General features: G+C 48.0%; 1 protein-coding gene across 1 annotated transcript; it reads right to left on the bottom strand.

Moving 5' to 3' along the window:
- Positions 1-805: 805 nt before the first annotated feature.
- LOC141057162 (histone H3) lies at positions 806-1,727 on the bottom strand. Its single transcript, XM_073553703.1, has one exon. It carries the CDS (start codon positions 1,267-1,269, stop codon positions 859-861), a length of 411 nt encoding a protein of 136 aa, XP_073409804.1. The 5' UTR covers positions 1,270-1,727; the 3' UTR covers positions 806-858.
- Between the last annotated feature and the right edge of the window lie 14,066 nt (positions 1,728-15,793).

The following is a 15,793-nucleotide window of genomic DNA, read 5'->3' on the forward strand; positions in this document are numbered from 1 at the left end:
TCACGGCAAGGCCTGCCCTGCTACCAAGTCATATGCACCCCAATAACTCCAATCCCCCCTTGGAATAAAATATAGAGGGCCTTTTAAAAAATGTCTCATTAAAAAAAGAACCAGATCTCCTAGACTTGTAATGCCCATACACTAAGTGTGTTGGCTGGCAAACATGTTGCCCTGTGGGTTACACCTCAACCTTTTCCATAACCAGTATTTTACGCCCAGCAAAACCACCCACCCTTGTTTGTGTGAGGACTCCTGGAGTGGACCCTCTGGGCCATGATTCCAACCCACCCTGGGCGAGCTGACCTGGTAAGGACCACCCAGGGATACAGGAAGCATCAGAACGCCCTGGGAAATAAAGTACCATGACTGCTGGAACCAGGTGGCAGGCTCGAAGGAGGCACAAGAGACAGTGTTTAGCAGGATGAAGTGGTGGATGATATAGTAACTGACCCAAGCTAGCAGGAGGACATGCAAAGTGAGGACAGCAGCATAGGGGGAGGGAGGCATAGCGCCCCAACAGCCAGGAAGAAGCAGTGTGGTTGCCGCAGACAGAAGGCCGGCGACTATTAACAGTAACACCAACATGATGGAAGTTGCCTGTCCATCTGTTAGGCCTTCTCAAGTCTAGTTGTTTTTTAATACTCTGCCCATAACCCCAAAAAAGGTCATTTGCACCACCTGCCATGCCAGCATCAGCAGGGGTAGCAAAACTACCAGCCTCACCACCACGAGCATGATCAGGACCATGGTTGGTAGCAAAGCCGGCAGTATTAAAGGTCAGGAATTCGCTCTTCTTGAGGGAGGATTGGGTGGCTCTGAAAAGAGCCTTTGTGTTGCAGTCAGGTGGGCAGGACAGATCTAAGCTCTCTCCCCACGGATCCGGCGGGCCAGCTGGATATCTTTGGGCATGATGGTGACCCTCTTAGCGTGGATCGCGCACAAATTTGTGTCCTCAAACAGCCCCACCAGATAAGCCTCGCTGGCCTCCTGCAGGGCCATGACAGCGGAGCTCTGGAAGCGGAGATCAGTCTTGAAGTCCTGGGCGATTTCTCTCACCAGGCGCTGGAAGGGAAGCTTACGGATCAGCAGCTCGGTGGACTTCTGGTAGCGGCGGATCTCACGGAGAGCAACTGTCCCTGGCCGGTATCTGTGCGGCTTCTTCACTCCGCCAGTGGCGGGAGCGCTTTTCCTGGCGGCCTTAGTGGCCAGCTGCTTGCGGGGCGCTTTCCCTCCGGTGGATTTCCGAGCGGTCTGCTTAGTTCTAGCCATAGCTCTGTATAGAAGAGAACAGAAGTGATGAGAGGAGCAGAGTGAGCGGCTATTTATACTCCTCTGCCCCTATTCACGCTTCATGAGGACACGTCCCCTGCATTCCATTGGTTATTTTGTAGAATGTGAGCAGCGAATAGCGTTTGATGTCCGCGACCAATCACTGTACAGAGAAGGCTCAACCTGACTCACAGTTCAGCTATCACCCACTGCTCTGATACACAGGGTCACATCCAATCTCCAGGCGGCTTCTACAGCGGAAGCTCCGATTCTATATTCCCAGTACCCAGAGCGGTACAGCAGCTCCTCTATAATCAGTCACTGACGCTCCAACTCTCACATCGGAGTTATAACCTCACACCACTCTTACTAAGATGTGGGTTACAGGTGGTGATAATTAGGATGATGGAAGTAACGTGATTTCTGCTGCACATCGGCCCCTTCCCTCCATTACACAGAACTGTCACCTGAAGGCACTGATCATACAGCTCTGCGGGGAGGAGGTGGAGGCACTGATCATACAGCTCTGCGGGGAGGAGGTGGAGGCACTGATCATACAGCTCTGCGGGGAGGAGGTGGAGGCACTGATCATACAGCTCTACGAGGACAGGGTGGTGGCACTAATCATACAGCTCTGCGGGGACAGGGTGGTGGCACTGATCATACAGCTCTGCGGGGACAGGGTGGTGGCACTGACGATACAGCTCTGCAGGGATGAGGTGGTTGCACTGATCATACAGCTCTTTGGGGAGGAGGCGGTGGCACTGATCATAAGGCTCTGCAGGGACAAGGTTGTGTCACTGATCTTACAGCTCTGCATGGATGAAGTGGTGGCACTGATCATACAGTTCTGCAGGGAGGAGGTGGTGGCACTGATCATACAGCTCTTCAGGGAGGAGGTGGTGGCACTGATCACACAGCTCTGCAGGGAGTAGGTTGTGGCACTGATAATACAGCTCTGTGTGGCTAAGATGGTGGCACTGATCATACAGCTCTGCAGGGAGGAGTTGGTGGCACTGATCATACAGCTCTGCAGGGAAGAGGAGGTGACACTTAACATACAGATCTGCAAGGATGAGGTGTTGGCACTGATCATACAGCTTTGCGGGGACAATGTGGTTGCACTGATCATACACCTCTGCGGTGACAAGGTGGTGGTACTGATCATACAGCTCTGCATGGAGAAGGTGGTGGCACTGATCACACAGCTCTGAAGGGAATAGGTGGTGGCACTGATCATACAGTTCTGCAGTGACGATTTGGTGGCACTAATGGTACAGCTCTGCAGGGATGAGGTAGTGGCACAGATCATACAGCTCTGCGGGGACAATGTGGTGACACTGATCATAGAGCCCAGCAAGGGCCAGGTGGTGGCACTGATCATAAAGATCTGCAGGGAAGAGTTGGTGGCACTGATCATACAGCTCTGCAGAGACGAGGTGTTGGCAGTTATCATACAGCCTTGCGCAGACAAGGTGGTGGCACTGATCATACATCTTTACGGGGACAATGTGGTTGTACTGATTATACATCTCTTTAGGGATAAGTTGGAGGGACTGATCATGTGGTTCTGCAAGGATGAGGTTGTGGCACTGATCATACAGCTCTGCAGAGAGGAGATGGTGGCACTGATCATACAGCTCTGTGGGGACAATTTGATAGCACTGATCATACATCTCTGCTCGGACAATTTGGTGGCACTTATGATACAGCTTTGCGGGGACAAGGTGGTGGCACTGAACATATAGCTCAGCATGGACAAGGTGGTGGCTCTGATCTTATAGCTTTGCAAGGATGAGGTGGAGGTACTACTCATACTGCTCTGCAGGGAAGAGGTGGTGGCACTGATTATACAGCTCAGCGCGGACAAGGTGGTGGCACTGATCAGACAGCTCTACAGGGAGGAGGTGGTGGCACTGAACATACTTGTTTGCCGGGATGAGGTAGTGGCACTGATTATACAGCTCTGCAGGGGTGAGGTGGTGGCACTGAATATACAGTTCTGCAAGGATGAGGTGGTTGCACTGATCATAAGTCTCTGCAGGGACAAGGTTGAGTCACTGATCTTAAAGCTCTGCAGGGATGAGGTGGTGGCACTGATCATACAGTTCTGCGGGGAGGAGGTGGTGGCATTGATCATACAACTCTGCAGGGAGGAGGTGGTGGCACTGATCACACAGCTCTGCAGGGAGTAGGTGGTGGCACTGATCATACAGCTCTGTGTGGATAAGATGGTGGCAATGATCATGCAGCTCTGCAGGGAGGAGTTGGTGGCACTGATCATACAGCTCTGCAAGGATGAGGTGTTGGCACTGATCATACAGCTTTGCGGGGACAATGTGGTTGCACTGATTATATATCTCTTTAGGGATAAGTTGGAGGCACTGATCATGCGGTTCTGCAGGGATGAGGTTGTGGCACTGATCATACAGCTCTGCGGGGACAAGGTGGTGGTACTGATCTTACAGCTCTGCAGGGAGGAGGTGGTGGCGCTGAACATACAGCACTGCAGGGAAAGGTGGTGGCACTGAACATACAGCTCAGCGTGGACAAAGTGGTGGTACTGATCAGACAGCTCTACAGGGAGGAGTTGGTGGCACTGAACATACAGCACTGCAGGGAAAGGTGGTAGCACTGAACATACAGCTCAGCACGGACATAGTGGTGGTACTGATCAGACAGCTCTACAGGGAGGAGGTGGTGGCACTGAACATACTTGTTTGCAGGGATGAGGTAGTGTCACTGATCTTACAGCTCTGCAGGGATGAGGTGGTGGCACTGAAGATACAGCTCTGCAGGGATGAGGTGGTTGCACTGATCATACAGCACTGTGGTGAGGAGGCGGTGGCACTGACCATAAGGCTCTGCAGGGACAAGGTTGTGTCACAGATCTTACAGCGCTGCAGGGATGAGGTGGTGGCACTAATTATACAGTTCAGCAGGGAGGAGTTGGTGGCACTGATCATACAGCTCTTCAGGGAGGAGGTGGTGGCACTGAACACACAGCTCTGCAGGGAGAAGTTGGTGGCACTGATCATACAGCTCTGCAGGGAAGAGGTGGTGACACTGATCATACACCTCTGCGGCCACAAGGTGGTGGTACTGATCATACAGCTCTGCAGGGAGGAGGTGGTGGCACTGATCACACAGCTCTGAAGGGAATAGGTGGTGGCACTGATCATACAGTTCTGCAGTGACGAGGTGGTGGCACTAACCATACAGTTCTGAAGTGACGAGGTGGTGGCACTAATCATACAGCTTTGCAGGGATGAGGTAGTGGCACAGATCGTACAGCTCTGCAGGGAAGAGGTGGTGACACTGATCATACAGTTTTGCAAGGATGAGGTTTGGCACTGATCATACAGCTTTGCGGGGACAATGTGGTTGCACTGATTATATATATCTTTAGGGATAAGTTGGAGGCACTGATCATGCGGTTCTGCAGGGATGAGGTTGTGGCACTGATCATACAGCTCTGCGGGGACAAGGTGGTGACACTGATCATACACCTCTGCGGCGACAAGGTGGTGGTACTGATCATACAGCTCAACAGGGAGGAGGTGGTGGCACTGATCATACAGCTCTGAAGGGAATAGGTGGTGGCACTGATCATACAGCTCTGCAGGGAATAGATGGTGGCACTGATCATACGGTTCTGATGATATTGGAGACTGCGGGCAGACAGTCACTGGCGTTCTGTATTACAGAGGGGTAAGGTCGGGGGAAGACGTATACAGTTGTGTGTCATCAGCATAAAGATGGTACCGAAAGCCAAATTTGCTGATGGTCTGTCCAATTGGGGCTGTATAGAGAGGGAAGAGATGGGGGCCAAGGACTGAGCCCTGAGGTACCCAGACAGCAAGAGGAAGAGGAGATGAAGTGGAGCCAGCGAACAAAACACTGAAGAACTCTGCAGGGACGAGGTGGTGGCACCGATCATACAGGTCAGCAGGGACGAGGTGGTGGCACTCATTATAGAGCTCTGCCGGGATGAAGTGGTGGCACTGATCAAACACCTCTGCAGCGACAAGGTGGTGGTACGGATCATACAGCTCTGCGAGGACCAGGTGGTGGCACTGATCATAAAGCTCTGCAGAGAGGAGGTGGTGGCACTGATTAGACAGCTTTGCAGGGAGGAGATGTTGGCTGTTGTGAGTTCATTTTCCCCTTCACTACTGAGGCCCAATGAACTCCCTCTTCTGGTAAAGAAAGGTTGTGAGCCTGATTATCAAACACCTGAGCCTAATGATGATGACTGGCTGGTGGAGTTACTGACTGAATATAAGGCCGCCGACGCCCTTCTGCCCTGCGGGTGATTTCTCTGTGGGATCCTTGGAAACCAGTCTGAATTCCTGGTCTTCTAAAGCTAAGTTTTCTGCTCGGCTTTTTGCATTTGTGCTTTGACTTTGTTTTGCTTTGTTTTTCTGGATTTCTGCCATTCCCTGCTGGGGTGAGCTGAATTCCTTTAGCTCTGTCTTCTGAAAATAACTGAGTGCTGATTTAGTTTTTGAAGCCTAGCTGCTTCAGGGTCTTTTTCCATATCAGCTTGTTGGCTTATGTCTTTGATATGGTTTTGGCAGATTGCAGACAGCAACCTTCCTTTCCTGTTCTGTTTAGTTAGCTTGGGCCCCATCGTTTGCTCAGCCTATCTTTCTATCTGTGTGAGTGTTTTTTCATCTTGCTTCACCGTCATTATATGTTGGGGGCTGCCTTTTACTTTGGGGTCTGCTCTGGGGCAGTTTAGATTTCCTTTTCTGTCTTTAGGCTATTTAGCTCTCCGGCTGTGATCGAGGGGTCTAGGGCACCGTAGGAACCCCCCACGGCTGCTGCTAGTTTTGTTGATAGGTTCATGGGTCTGCAATCTGATAGTTGCCAACTTCTCTGGTTTTCTGGACGTAGCTTCTATTTTTGTGTCTGCCTCCTACGGTGACTCAATCATAACAGTTGGCACTGATCATACAGCTCTGCAGGGAGTAGGTGGTGGCACTGATCATACAGCTCTGCGGGGACAAAGTGGTGGCACTTATGTTACAGCTTTGCGGGGACAAGGTCGTGGCACTGATCATACAGCTCTGCAGGAAGGAGTTGGTGGCACTGAACATACAGCTCAGCGTGGACAAGGTGGTGGCACTGATCTTAAAGCTCTACAAGGATGAGGTGGTGGTACTAATCGTACAGCTCTGCAGGGAGGATGTGGTGGCACTGATCATACAGCTCTGCAGGGACAAGATGGTGGCACTGATGATAAAGCTCTGCAGGGATGATGTGGTGGCACTGATCGTACAGGTCTGCAGGGATGAGGTGGTAGCACTCATCATATAGCTCTGCAGGGACAAGGTGGTGGCACTGATCATACAGCTTTGCGCGGACAAGGTGGTGGCACTGATCATATAGCTCTGAGGGGATGACGTGGTGGCACTGATCAAATAGCTCTGCAGGGATTAGGTGGTGGCACTGATCATACAGCTCTGCAAGGAGTAGGCGGTGACACTGATTCAACAGCTGTGAGAGGACTAGGTAGTGGTACTGATCATACAACTCTGTGCAGACCAACTGGTGGCACTGTTCATGCGGTGACAAGGTGGTGGCACTGATTATACAGTTCTGCGGCGACAAGGTGGTGGCACTGATCATACATGTCTGCAGGGAAAAGGTGGTGGCACTGAACATACAGATCAGCGCGGACAAGGTGGTGGCACTGATCAGACAGCTCTACAGGGAGGAGGTTGTGGCACTAAACATACTGGTTTGCAGGGATGAGGTAGTGGCACTGATCATACAGCTCTGCAGGTATGAGGTGGTGGCACTGAAGATACAGCTCTGCAGGGATGAGGTGGTTGCACTGATCATACAGCTCTGTGGGGAGGAGGCGGTGGCACTGATCATAAGGCTCTGCAGGGACAAGGTTGTGTCACTGATCTTACAGCTCTGCAGGGAAGAGGTGGTGACACTGATCATACAGCTCTGCAAGGACGAGGTGTTGACACTGATCATACAGCTTTGCGGGGACAATGTGGTTGCACTGATTATACATCTCTTTAGGGATAAGTTGGAGCCACTGATCATGCAGTTCTGCAGGGATGAGGTTGTGGCACTGATCATACAGCTCTGCAGGGATGAGTTAGTTGCACAGATCACACAGCTCTGCAGGGACGAGGAGGTGGCACTGATCATACAGCTCTGTGGGGACAAGGTGGTGGCACTGATAATACACCTCTGCGGCGACAAGGTGGTGGTACTGATCATACAGCTCTGCAGAGTGGAGGTGGTGACACTGATCATACAGCTCTGAAGAGAATAGGTGGTGGCATTGATCATAAAGTTCCGCAGTGACGACGTGGTGGCACTAATCATACTGCTTTGCAGGGAGGAGGTGGTGGAACTGACCATACAGCTCAGCAGGGAAAAGGTGGTGACACTGATCATAAAGCTCTGCAAGGATGAGGTGTTGGCACTGATCATACAGTTTTGCGGGGACAATGTGGTTGCACTGATCATACACCTCTGCGGCGACAAGGTGGTGGTACTGATCATACAGTTCTGCAGGGAGGAGTTGGTGGCACTGATCATACACCTCTGAAGGAAATAGGTGGTGGCACTGATCATACAGTTCTGCAGTGATGAGGTGGTGGCACTAATCATACAGTTCTGCAGTGACGAGGTGGTGGCACAGATCATACAGCCCTGCAGGGACGAGGTGGTGGCACTGATCTTATAGCTCTGCGGGGACAAGGTGGTGACACTGATCATACACCTCTGCGGCGACATGGTGGTGGTACGGATCATACAGCTCTGCAGGGAGGAAATGGTGGCACTGATCATGCAGCTCTGCTCGGACAAAGTGGTGGCACTTATGTTACAGCTCAGCGTGAACAAGGTGGTGGCACTGATCTTAAAGCTCTACAAGGATGAGGTGATGGTTCTAATCATACAGCTTTGCAGGGAGGAGGTGGTGGCACTGATCATACAGCTGTGCGGGGACAAGATGGTGGCACTGATCATAAAGCTCTGCAGGGATGAGGTGGTGGCACTGATCATACAGCTTTGCGTGGACAAGGTGGTGGCACTGATCATATAGCTCTGAGGGGATGACGTGGTGGCACTGATCAAATAGCTCTGCAGGGATTAGGTGGTGGCAATGATCATACAGCTCTGCAAGGAGTAGGCGGTGGCACTGATTCAACAGCTGTGCGAGGAGTAGGTAGTGGTACTGATCATACAGCTCTGTGCTGACCAACTGGTGGCACTGTTCATGCGGTGACAAGGTGGTAGCACTGATTATACAGTTCTGCGGCGACAAGGTGGGGGCACTGATCATACATGTCTGCAGGGAAAAGGTGGTGGCACTGAACATACAGATCAGCGCGGACAAGGTGGTGGCACTGATCAGACAGCTCTACAGGGAGGAGGTTGTGGCACTAAACTGGTTTGCAGGGATGAGGTAGTGGCACTGATTATACAGCTCTGCAGTGAGAGGTGGTGGCACTGAAGATACAGCTGTGCAGGGATGAGGTGGTTGCACTGATCATACAGCTCTGCAGGGAGTAGGCGGTGGCACTGATCATACAGCTCTGCGGGGACTTGGTGGTGGTACTGATCATACAGCTCTGTGCTGACCAACTGGTGGCACTGATCATACAACTTTGTGGTGACAAGGTGGTGGCACTGATTATACAGTTCTGCGGCTACAAGGTGGTGGCACTGATCATACAGGTCTGCAGGGATGAGTTGGTGGCACTGATCATGTAGCCCTGAGGGGAGGACGTGGTGGCACTGATCAAATAGCTCTGCAGGGATTAGGTGGTGGCACTGATCTTACAGCTTTGCGGGGACAATGTGGTTGCACTGATTATATATCTCTTTAGGGATAAGTTGGAGGCACTGATCATGCGGTTCTGCAGGGATGAGGTTGTGGCACTGATAATGATAATAATAATAATAATAATACAAAATTTTATTTTTATAGCGCCGACATATTCCGCAGCACTTTACATTTCAGAGGGGATTTGTACAGACAATAGACATTACAGCATAACAGTAATCACATACAGTAGATTATAACAAATACCAAGAGGAAAGAGGGCCCTGCTCGCAAGTTTACAGTCTATGAGGAAAGAGGTAGACACGAAAGGTGGGTGGTAACAGTTGCCCTGATTGTAGGAACCAGCCATACTGTTAGGTATGTGACAGTACGGACACAGAGGGCTAATGGATGCATAAAGCATGTGAGAACATGATGCGGGAAAACTGGTTATGGTAAAACTTTTGGCTGTGCCACACGGGAATAGATTAGGTTAATGTGTTGAGGCGATAGACCAGTCTGAATAAATGCGTTTTCAGGGCACGCTTAAAATTGTAGGGATTGGGGACTAATCGTATTGACCTGGGAAGTGCATTCCAAAGAATTGGCGCTGCACGTGTAAAGTCATGGAGACGGGAGTGGGAGGTTCTGACTATTGAGGATGCTAACCTCAGGTCATCAGCAGAACGGAGGGCGCGGGTAGGGTGGTATACTGAAACAAGGGAGGAGATGTAGGGTGGTGCTGAGCCATGGAAGGCTTTGTGGGTGAGGGTAATAAGTTTATACTGAATTCTGGAGTGGATGGGTAGCCAGTGTAATGACTGGCACAAGGTAGAGGCATCGGTGTAACGATTGGTGAGGAATATAATCCTGGCTGCAGCATTCAAGACAGATTGGAGGGGGGAGAGTTTGGTAAGAGGGAGACTGATTAGAAGAGAGTTACAATAGTCGAGAGGAGAATGAATAAGGGAAACAGTAAGAGCTTTTGCAGAGTCAAAAGTAAGAAAAGGTCGAATTCTAGAAATGTTTTTGAGGTGCAGATGACAAGAGCGAGCCAGTGATCGAATGTAGGGGGCAAAGGAAAGCTCGGAATCAAGTATGACCCCAAGACAGCGGGCCTTTTACTGGGGAGTAATAGTGGAACCACACACAGAAATAGCAATGTTGGGTATAGGTACATTAGTAGAGGGATGAAACATCAGGAGTTCAGTCTCTGACAGGTTCAGTTTCAGATATAGTGAGGACATGATATTAGACACAGCGTTTAGACAATCGCCGGTGTTTTCTAGAAAGGCTGGCGTGATGTCAGGAGAAGAAGCGTATAATTGGGTGTCATCAGCATAGAGATGGTACTGGAAACCAAATCTACTGATTGTTTGACCAATAGGGGCAGTGTACAAGGAGAAGAGGAGAGGGCCTAGAACCGATCCTTGGGGGACCCCAACAGTAAGGGGAAGGTGAGAGGAGGAGGAACCGGCAAAAGATACAGTAAAGGAGCAGTCAGAGAGATAGGAGGAGAACCAGGAGAGAACGGTGTCCTTGAGGCCAATGGAACGGAGCATAGTGAGGAGGAGCTGATGATCCACAGTGTCGAATGCTGCAGAGAGATCCAAGAGAATTAGCATGGAGTAATGACCATTTGATTTAGCTGTTAGCAGATCATTATAGACTTTAGTGAGGGCAGTTTCAGTGGAGTGTACAGAACGGAAATCGGATTGGAGAGGGTCGAGAACAGAGTTTTCTGAGAGATAGCGGATAAGACGGGAGTGGATCAGGCGTTCCAGGAGTTTAGAGATGAAGGGAAGATTAGAGACAGGTCTATAGTTAGCGGCACAGTTTTGGTCGAGGGATGGTGTTTTAAGTAGTGGATGTTTGATGGCAAACTTAAATGTGGAGGGAAAAATACCTGAAGAGAGAGAGGTTAAATAGTTTAGTTAGGTGAGGGGTGACAGCAGGGGAAAGGGACTGGAGGAGATGTGACGGAAATGGGTCACTGGTGCAAGTAGTTGGGCGAGAAGATGCAAGGAGCCTGCTTACTTCTTCTTCTGTGACTGGTTCAAAATCAGAGAGTGAGCTAGATGCAGTGGGGGAGGGAGGACAGTGCATGGTATGAGGTGATTGGGAGATAATTTCCTGTCGGATCTGGTCAATTTTTTCTTTGAAGTAATTGGCCAGATCGTCAGCTCGGAGCTCCGAGGTTGGGGCCTGTACTCTTGGGTTGAGAAGAGAATGAAAAGTGTCAAAGAGACGTTTCGAGTTATTGGACAGTGAGGTGATGAGGGTGTTGAAATAGGTTTGTTTGGAGAGGTGAAGGGCAGTGTTGTATGTTCAAAGCATAAACTTATAATGGATGAAATCTTCGTGTAGATTGGATTTTCTCCACAGACGTTCGGCGCACCTGGAGCACCGCTGCAGGAAACGTGTTTGGGAAACGTGTTTGCACCGTGTGCCAGGGTTGTCGCCGTCTGTGTTGTGGTGTTCTAGTTATAAGGGGTGCAAATTCATCCAGGGCACTTTGAAGTGTTTCATTGTAATGCTTCAATGCAGAATCAGGACATGAGAGTGAGGAGATAGGGCCAATGAAGACTGCAAGTTCTTCATAAGTTTCTGGGTGTTAATGGCCTGTATGTTTCTATAAGTCTGGACAGTGGGGGTGACCTGAGCAGCCTGGCAGTTCTTGATAGAGAATGAAAGAAGATTGTGGTCAGAGAGCGGGAGAGGGGAGTTTGCAAAATCATCCACTGCACAAAGCCGAGAGAAGACCAAGTCGAGGGAGTTTCCGACTTCATGCGTTGGAGAATTAGTAAGCTGCGAAAGGCCAAATGAGGAGGTTAGAGATAAAAGGTGAGCAGCAGATGGTGAGCGGGGAAGAGCAATGGGAATGTTGAAATCTCCCATGATGAGGGTAGGGATGTCACAGGAGAGAAAATGTGGAAGCCAAGTGGCAAAATGATCCAGGAACTGATGGGAGGGGCCGGGAGGACGATACACCACCGCCACTCGCATGGAGAAGGGGGTGTAGAGTCTGACGGCATGGACCTCAAAAGAAGGGAAGACAAGTGAGGGTACTTGAGGGATAACCTGAAAGGTACATTTTGGTGATAGGAGCAGACCAACGCCTCCACCTGCTCTACTGTCTGATCTTGGGGTATGAGAGAAGTGTAGCCCCCCGTATGAAAGAGCAGCAGCAGCGGTAGTGTCTGACTGCTGGATCCAGGTTTCAGTAAGAGACAGAAGGTTATGAGAATTAGAAAGGAAGAAGTCATGGATGAAGGAGAGTTTGTTACAAACTAAGCGAGAATTCCAAAGTGCACAATTAAGAGAGACAGATGGCATGCAGGGAATATTAATAAGATTAGAGGGGTTTCTAAGTGTAGCAGTTGGGGGGTTTGACTTTCTATAACATGGGGGACCAAGGTTGGGAGCAATGTCTCCTGCGACTAGGAGAAGGAGGATAGAAAGAGTGAGCAGATTGTTAAGTGATTTGTGAGAGCGTCTCTGATGTTGAATGGTGGGACTGACTGGATCTGTGCAATTTAACAATGTGAAAAGAGCGTGAGTGCTATACATAGGAGAGGAAAGGAGCGAGGGGCCGATATGGATGGAGTGTAGAGAGTTGATGCAAGGGCGGTGGATGTGTGTGAATGCAGCGGCCAGGATATAAATTATACAAATGCTTATGGTATATAGAATCATAGAATCATAGAATCGTAGAGTTGGAAGGGACCTCCTGGGCCATCTGGTCCAACCCCCTGCTCAAAGCAGGATTCGCTAAATCATCCCAGTCAGATGTCTGTCCAGCCTCTGTTTGAAGACTTCCATTGAAGGAGAACTCACCACTTCTCGTGGCAGCCTGTTCCACTCATTGATCACTCTAACTGTCAAAAAGTTTTTTCTAATATCTAATCTGTGTCTCCTCCCATTCAGTTTCATCCCATTGCTTCTAGTCTTTCCTTGTGCAAATGAGAATAAAGTTGATCCTTCTACAATGTGACAGCCCTTTAGATATTTGTAGACAGCTATTAAGTCTCCTCTCAGTCTTCTCTTTTGCAAACTAAACATTCCTAAATCCTGCAACCTTTCCTCATAAGACAGGGTTTGCAGACCGGTCACCATTCTGGTCGCTCTTTTCTGAACTTGCTCCAGTTTGTTGATGTCTTTTTTAAAATGTGGTGCCCAAAACTGGACACAATATTCCAGATGAGGTCTGACCAAAGAGGAGTAGAGGGAAATAATGACTTCACGTGATCTAGACTGTATGCTTCTGTTAATACATCCTAGAATTGCATTTGCCTTTTTTGCTGCTGCATCACACTGTTGACTCATATTCAGTCTGTGATCTATTAGTATACCCAAGTCTTTTTCACATGTGCTGTCACTTAGCCCTATTCCTGCCATTCTATATATGCTTTTTTCATTTTTATTGCCCAGATGTAGTACTTTGCATTTCTCCCTGTTAAAAACCATTCTGTTAGTTGCTGCCCACTTCTCCAGTTTATTTAAATCTTTTTGAATCCTCTCTCTCTCTTCTCTAGTATTAGCTATCCCTCCTAGCTTTGTGTCATCAGCAAATTTAATCAGTTTACCCTCAATTCCTTCATCTAAATCGTTGATAAAGATGTTGAACAATACAGGTCCCAGGACAGAGCCCTGTGGTACCCCACTTGAGACATTCTTCCAACTGGATGTGCAGCCATTTATGACCACTCTTTGGGTCCGATCACTAAGCCAGTTATGAATCCACCTAACAGTTGCCTTGTCCATTCCATACTTAGTCATTTTTTCAATAAGGATTGTATGAGAGACTTTGTCAAATGCTTTGCTGAAGTCAAGATATACTATATCTACAGCATTTCATTGATCCACCCAATCAGTGATACCGTCATAGAAGGAAATTAAGTTAGTCTGACATGACTTATTAGTTACAAACCCATGTTGACTCTGTTTAATCACTTCATTCTTATCCAGGTATTGACATACATGTTGTTTAATAATTTGTTCAAATATCTTTCCTGGTATAGAAGTCAGACTCACTGGCCTATAGTTGCCTGGGTCCACCTTCTTCCCCTTTTTGAAGATAGGAACAACATTTGCTCTTCTCCAGTCTTCTGGTACTTCTCCTGTTCTCCAAGAATTTTCAAAGATTATGGAGAGGGGTTCAAAAATTTCTTCTGCTATCTCCTTCAGTACTCTGGGGTGTAATTCATCTGGACCTGGAGACTTGAATTCATTTAGGTTAGCTAAGTGTTTCCTCACTATCTTTCTGTTTATAGATATCCTGGATTCTTCTATTCCCTTAATAGGACAATGAATAACAGTTGATGTTACATTTCCTTTCTGAGAGAAAACAGATGCAAAATAGGAATTTAAAAGTTCAGCCTTCTCAACATCCTGTCTTACCATTTCATCATTTTCATCCTGTAAAAATCCTATAGCATCTTTGACTTTTCTTTTACTTTTGACATATCCCCAAAATCCTTTATTATTGCTTTTGACATCTCTTGCAAGCCTCAATTCATTTTCAGCTTTAGCTAATCTGATTTGTGCCCTGCAGGTTCTGCAGACAGCATTATATTCTTCTTTAGATATGCCTCCCTCTTTCCATTTTATAAACATTTTTTTCTTCCTTTTTAGCATGTGCTTAAGTTCTGTGTTCATCCATCCTGGTTTCCTTAAATGCTTCCTATTCTTCCCTCTTTTCGGAATTGTTAACAACTGTGCTTTGAGAATTTCATTTTTCAAGATTTCCCATCCTTCCTGGACATTTTTGTCTTTAAGGATATCCAGCCATTGGATCCCTCCAATTCTCTTTCTGAATCCCTTAAAATCTGCCTTTCTGAAATCTAACCTTGACGTCTGAGTCTTCACAGGTCTTCCGCCTCTAGTTATCCAAAATTCTAAAATAGCATGGTCGCTACCTCCTAGGGTCCCAGCCACTATTACCTCCTCAACCATTTCCTCCCTGTTTATAAGGATTAGATCCAAGGTAGCAGATCCCCTTGTTTTCTCCCTTACCTTTTGGAAGATAAAGTTGTCAGCAAGAGAGGATAAGAATTTCCTTGACCTGTTAGTTTTGCCTGAGAGAGATTCCCAACAAATGTCTGGATAGTTGAAATCTCCCATGACAACTATGTCATATTTTTTGGAGAACTTGGCCATTTGATGCATAAAGAGTTCATCCATATCTTCAGCTTGCACAGGCAGCCTGTAGTAAATGCCTACAATGGTGTCCTTTCCATTGTTCTGTCCTTGTATTCTTACCCAAACAGTTTCCACAGAACTCCCAGTCTCTGAAGCTTCAATCTCTGTGCAGATATACGCGTTTCTAACATACAATGCGACACCCCCTCCTCGTTTATCAAGTCTGTTTCTTGCAAATAAGTTGTATCCTTCTAGTCTTGTATTCCAATCATGTGTATTGTCCCACCAAGTTTCAGTAATTCCAATGACATCATATTTCTTTTCCTGTGTTAGTAGTTCCAATTCTCCTTGTTTGTTGCCCATGCTTTGTGCATTAGTATAGAAACATTTTAGTTTGTGATTGGTTTCTCTTTCTCCAATATTTTTATTAATTAGATTCTTTTGTCTTTGTTCTTCCTTTTAACTTCTAATAGCAGAGTTCTCAATAGCATTTGTCAGATGTATGGCTTTTTCTGGTCTTTTGCTTCCCTTCCCATGTTGTTCTAGTTTAAAGCTCTCCTTACAAGTGTAGCAAGGCGACTT

This window comes from Dendrobates tinctorius, unplaced genomic scaffold, assembly GCF_039654945.1.
Source record: "Dendrobates tinctorius isolate UK_male_01 unplaced genomic scaffold, ASM3965494v1 ptg000202l, whole genome shotgun sequence".
NCBI lineage: Eukaryota > Metazoa > Chordata > Amphibia > Anura > Dendrobatidae > Dendrobates > Dendrobates tinctorius.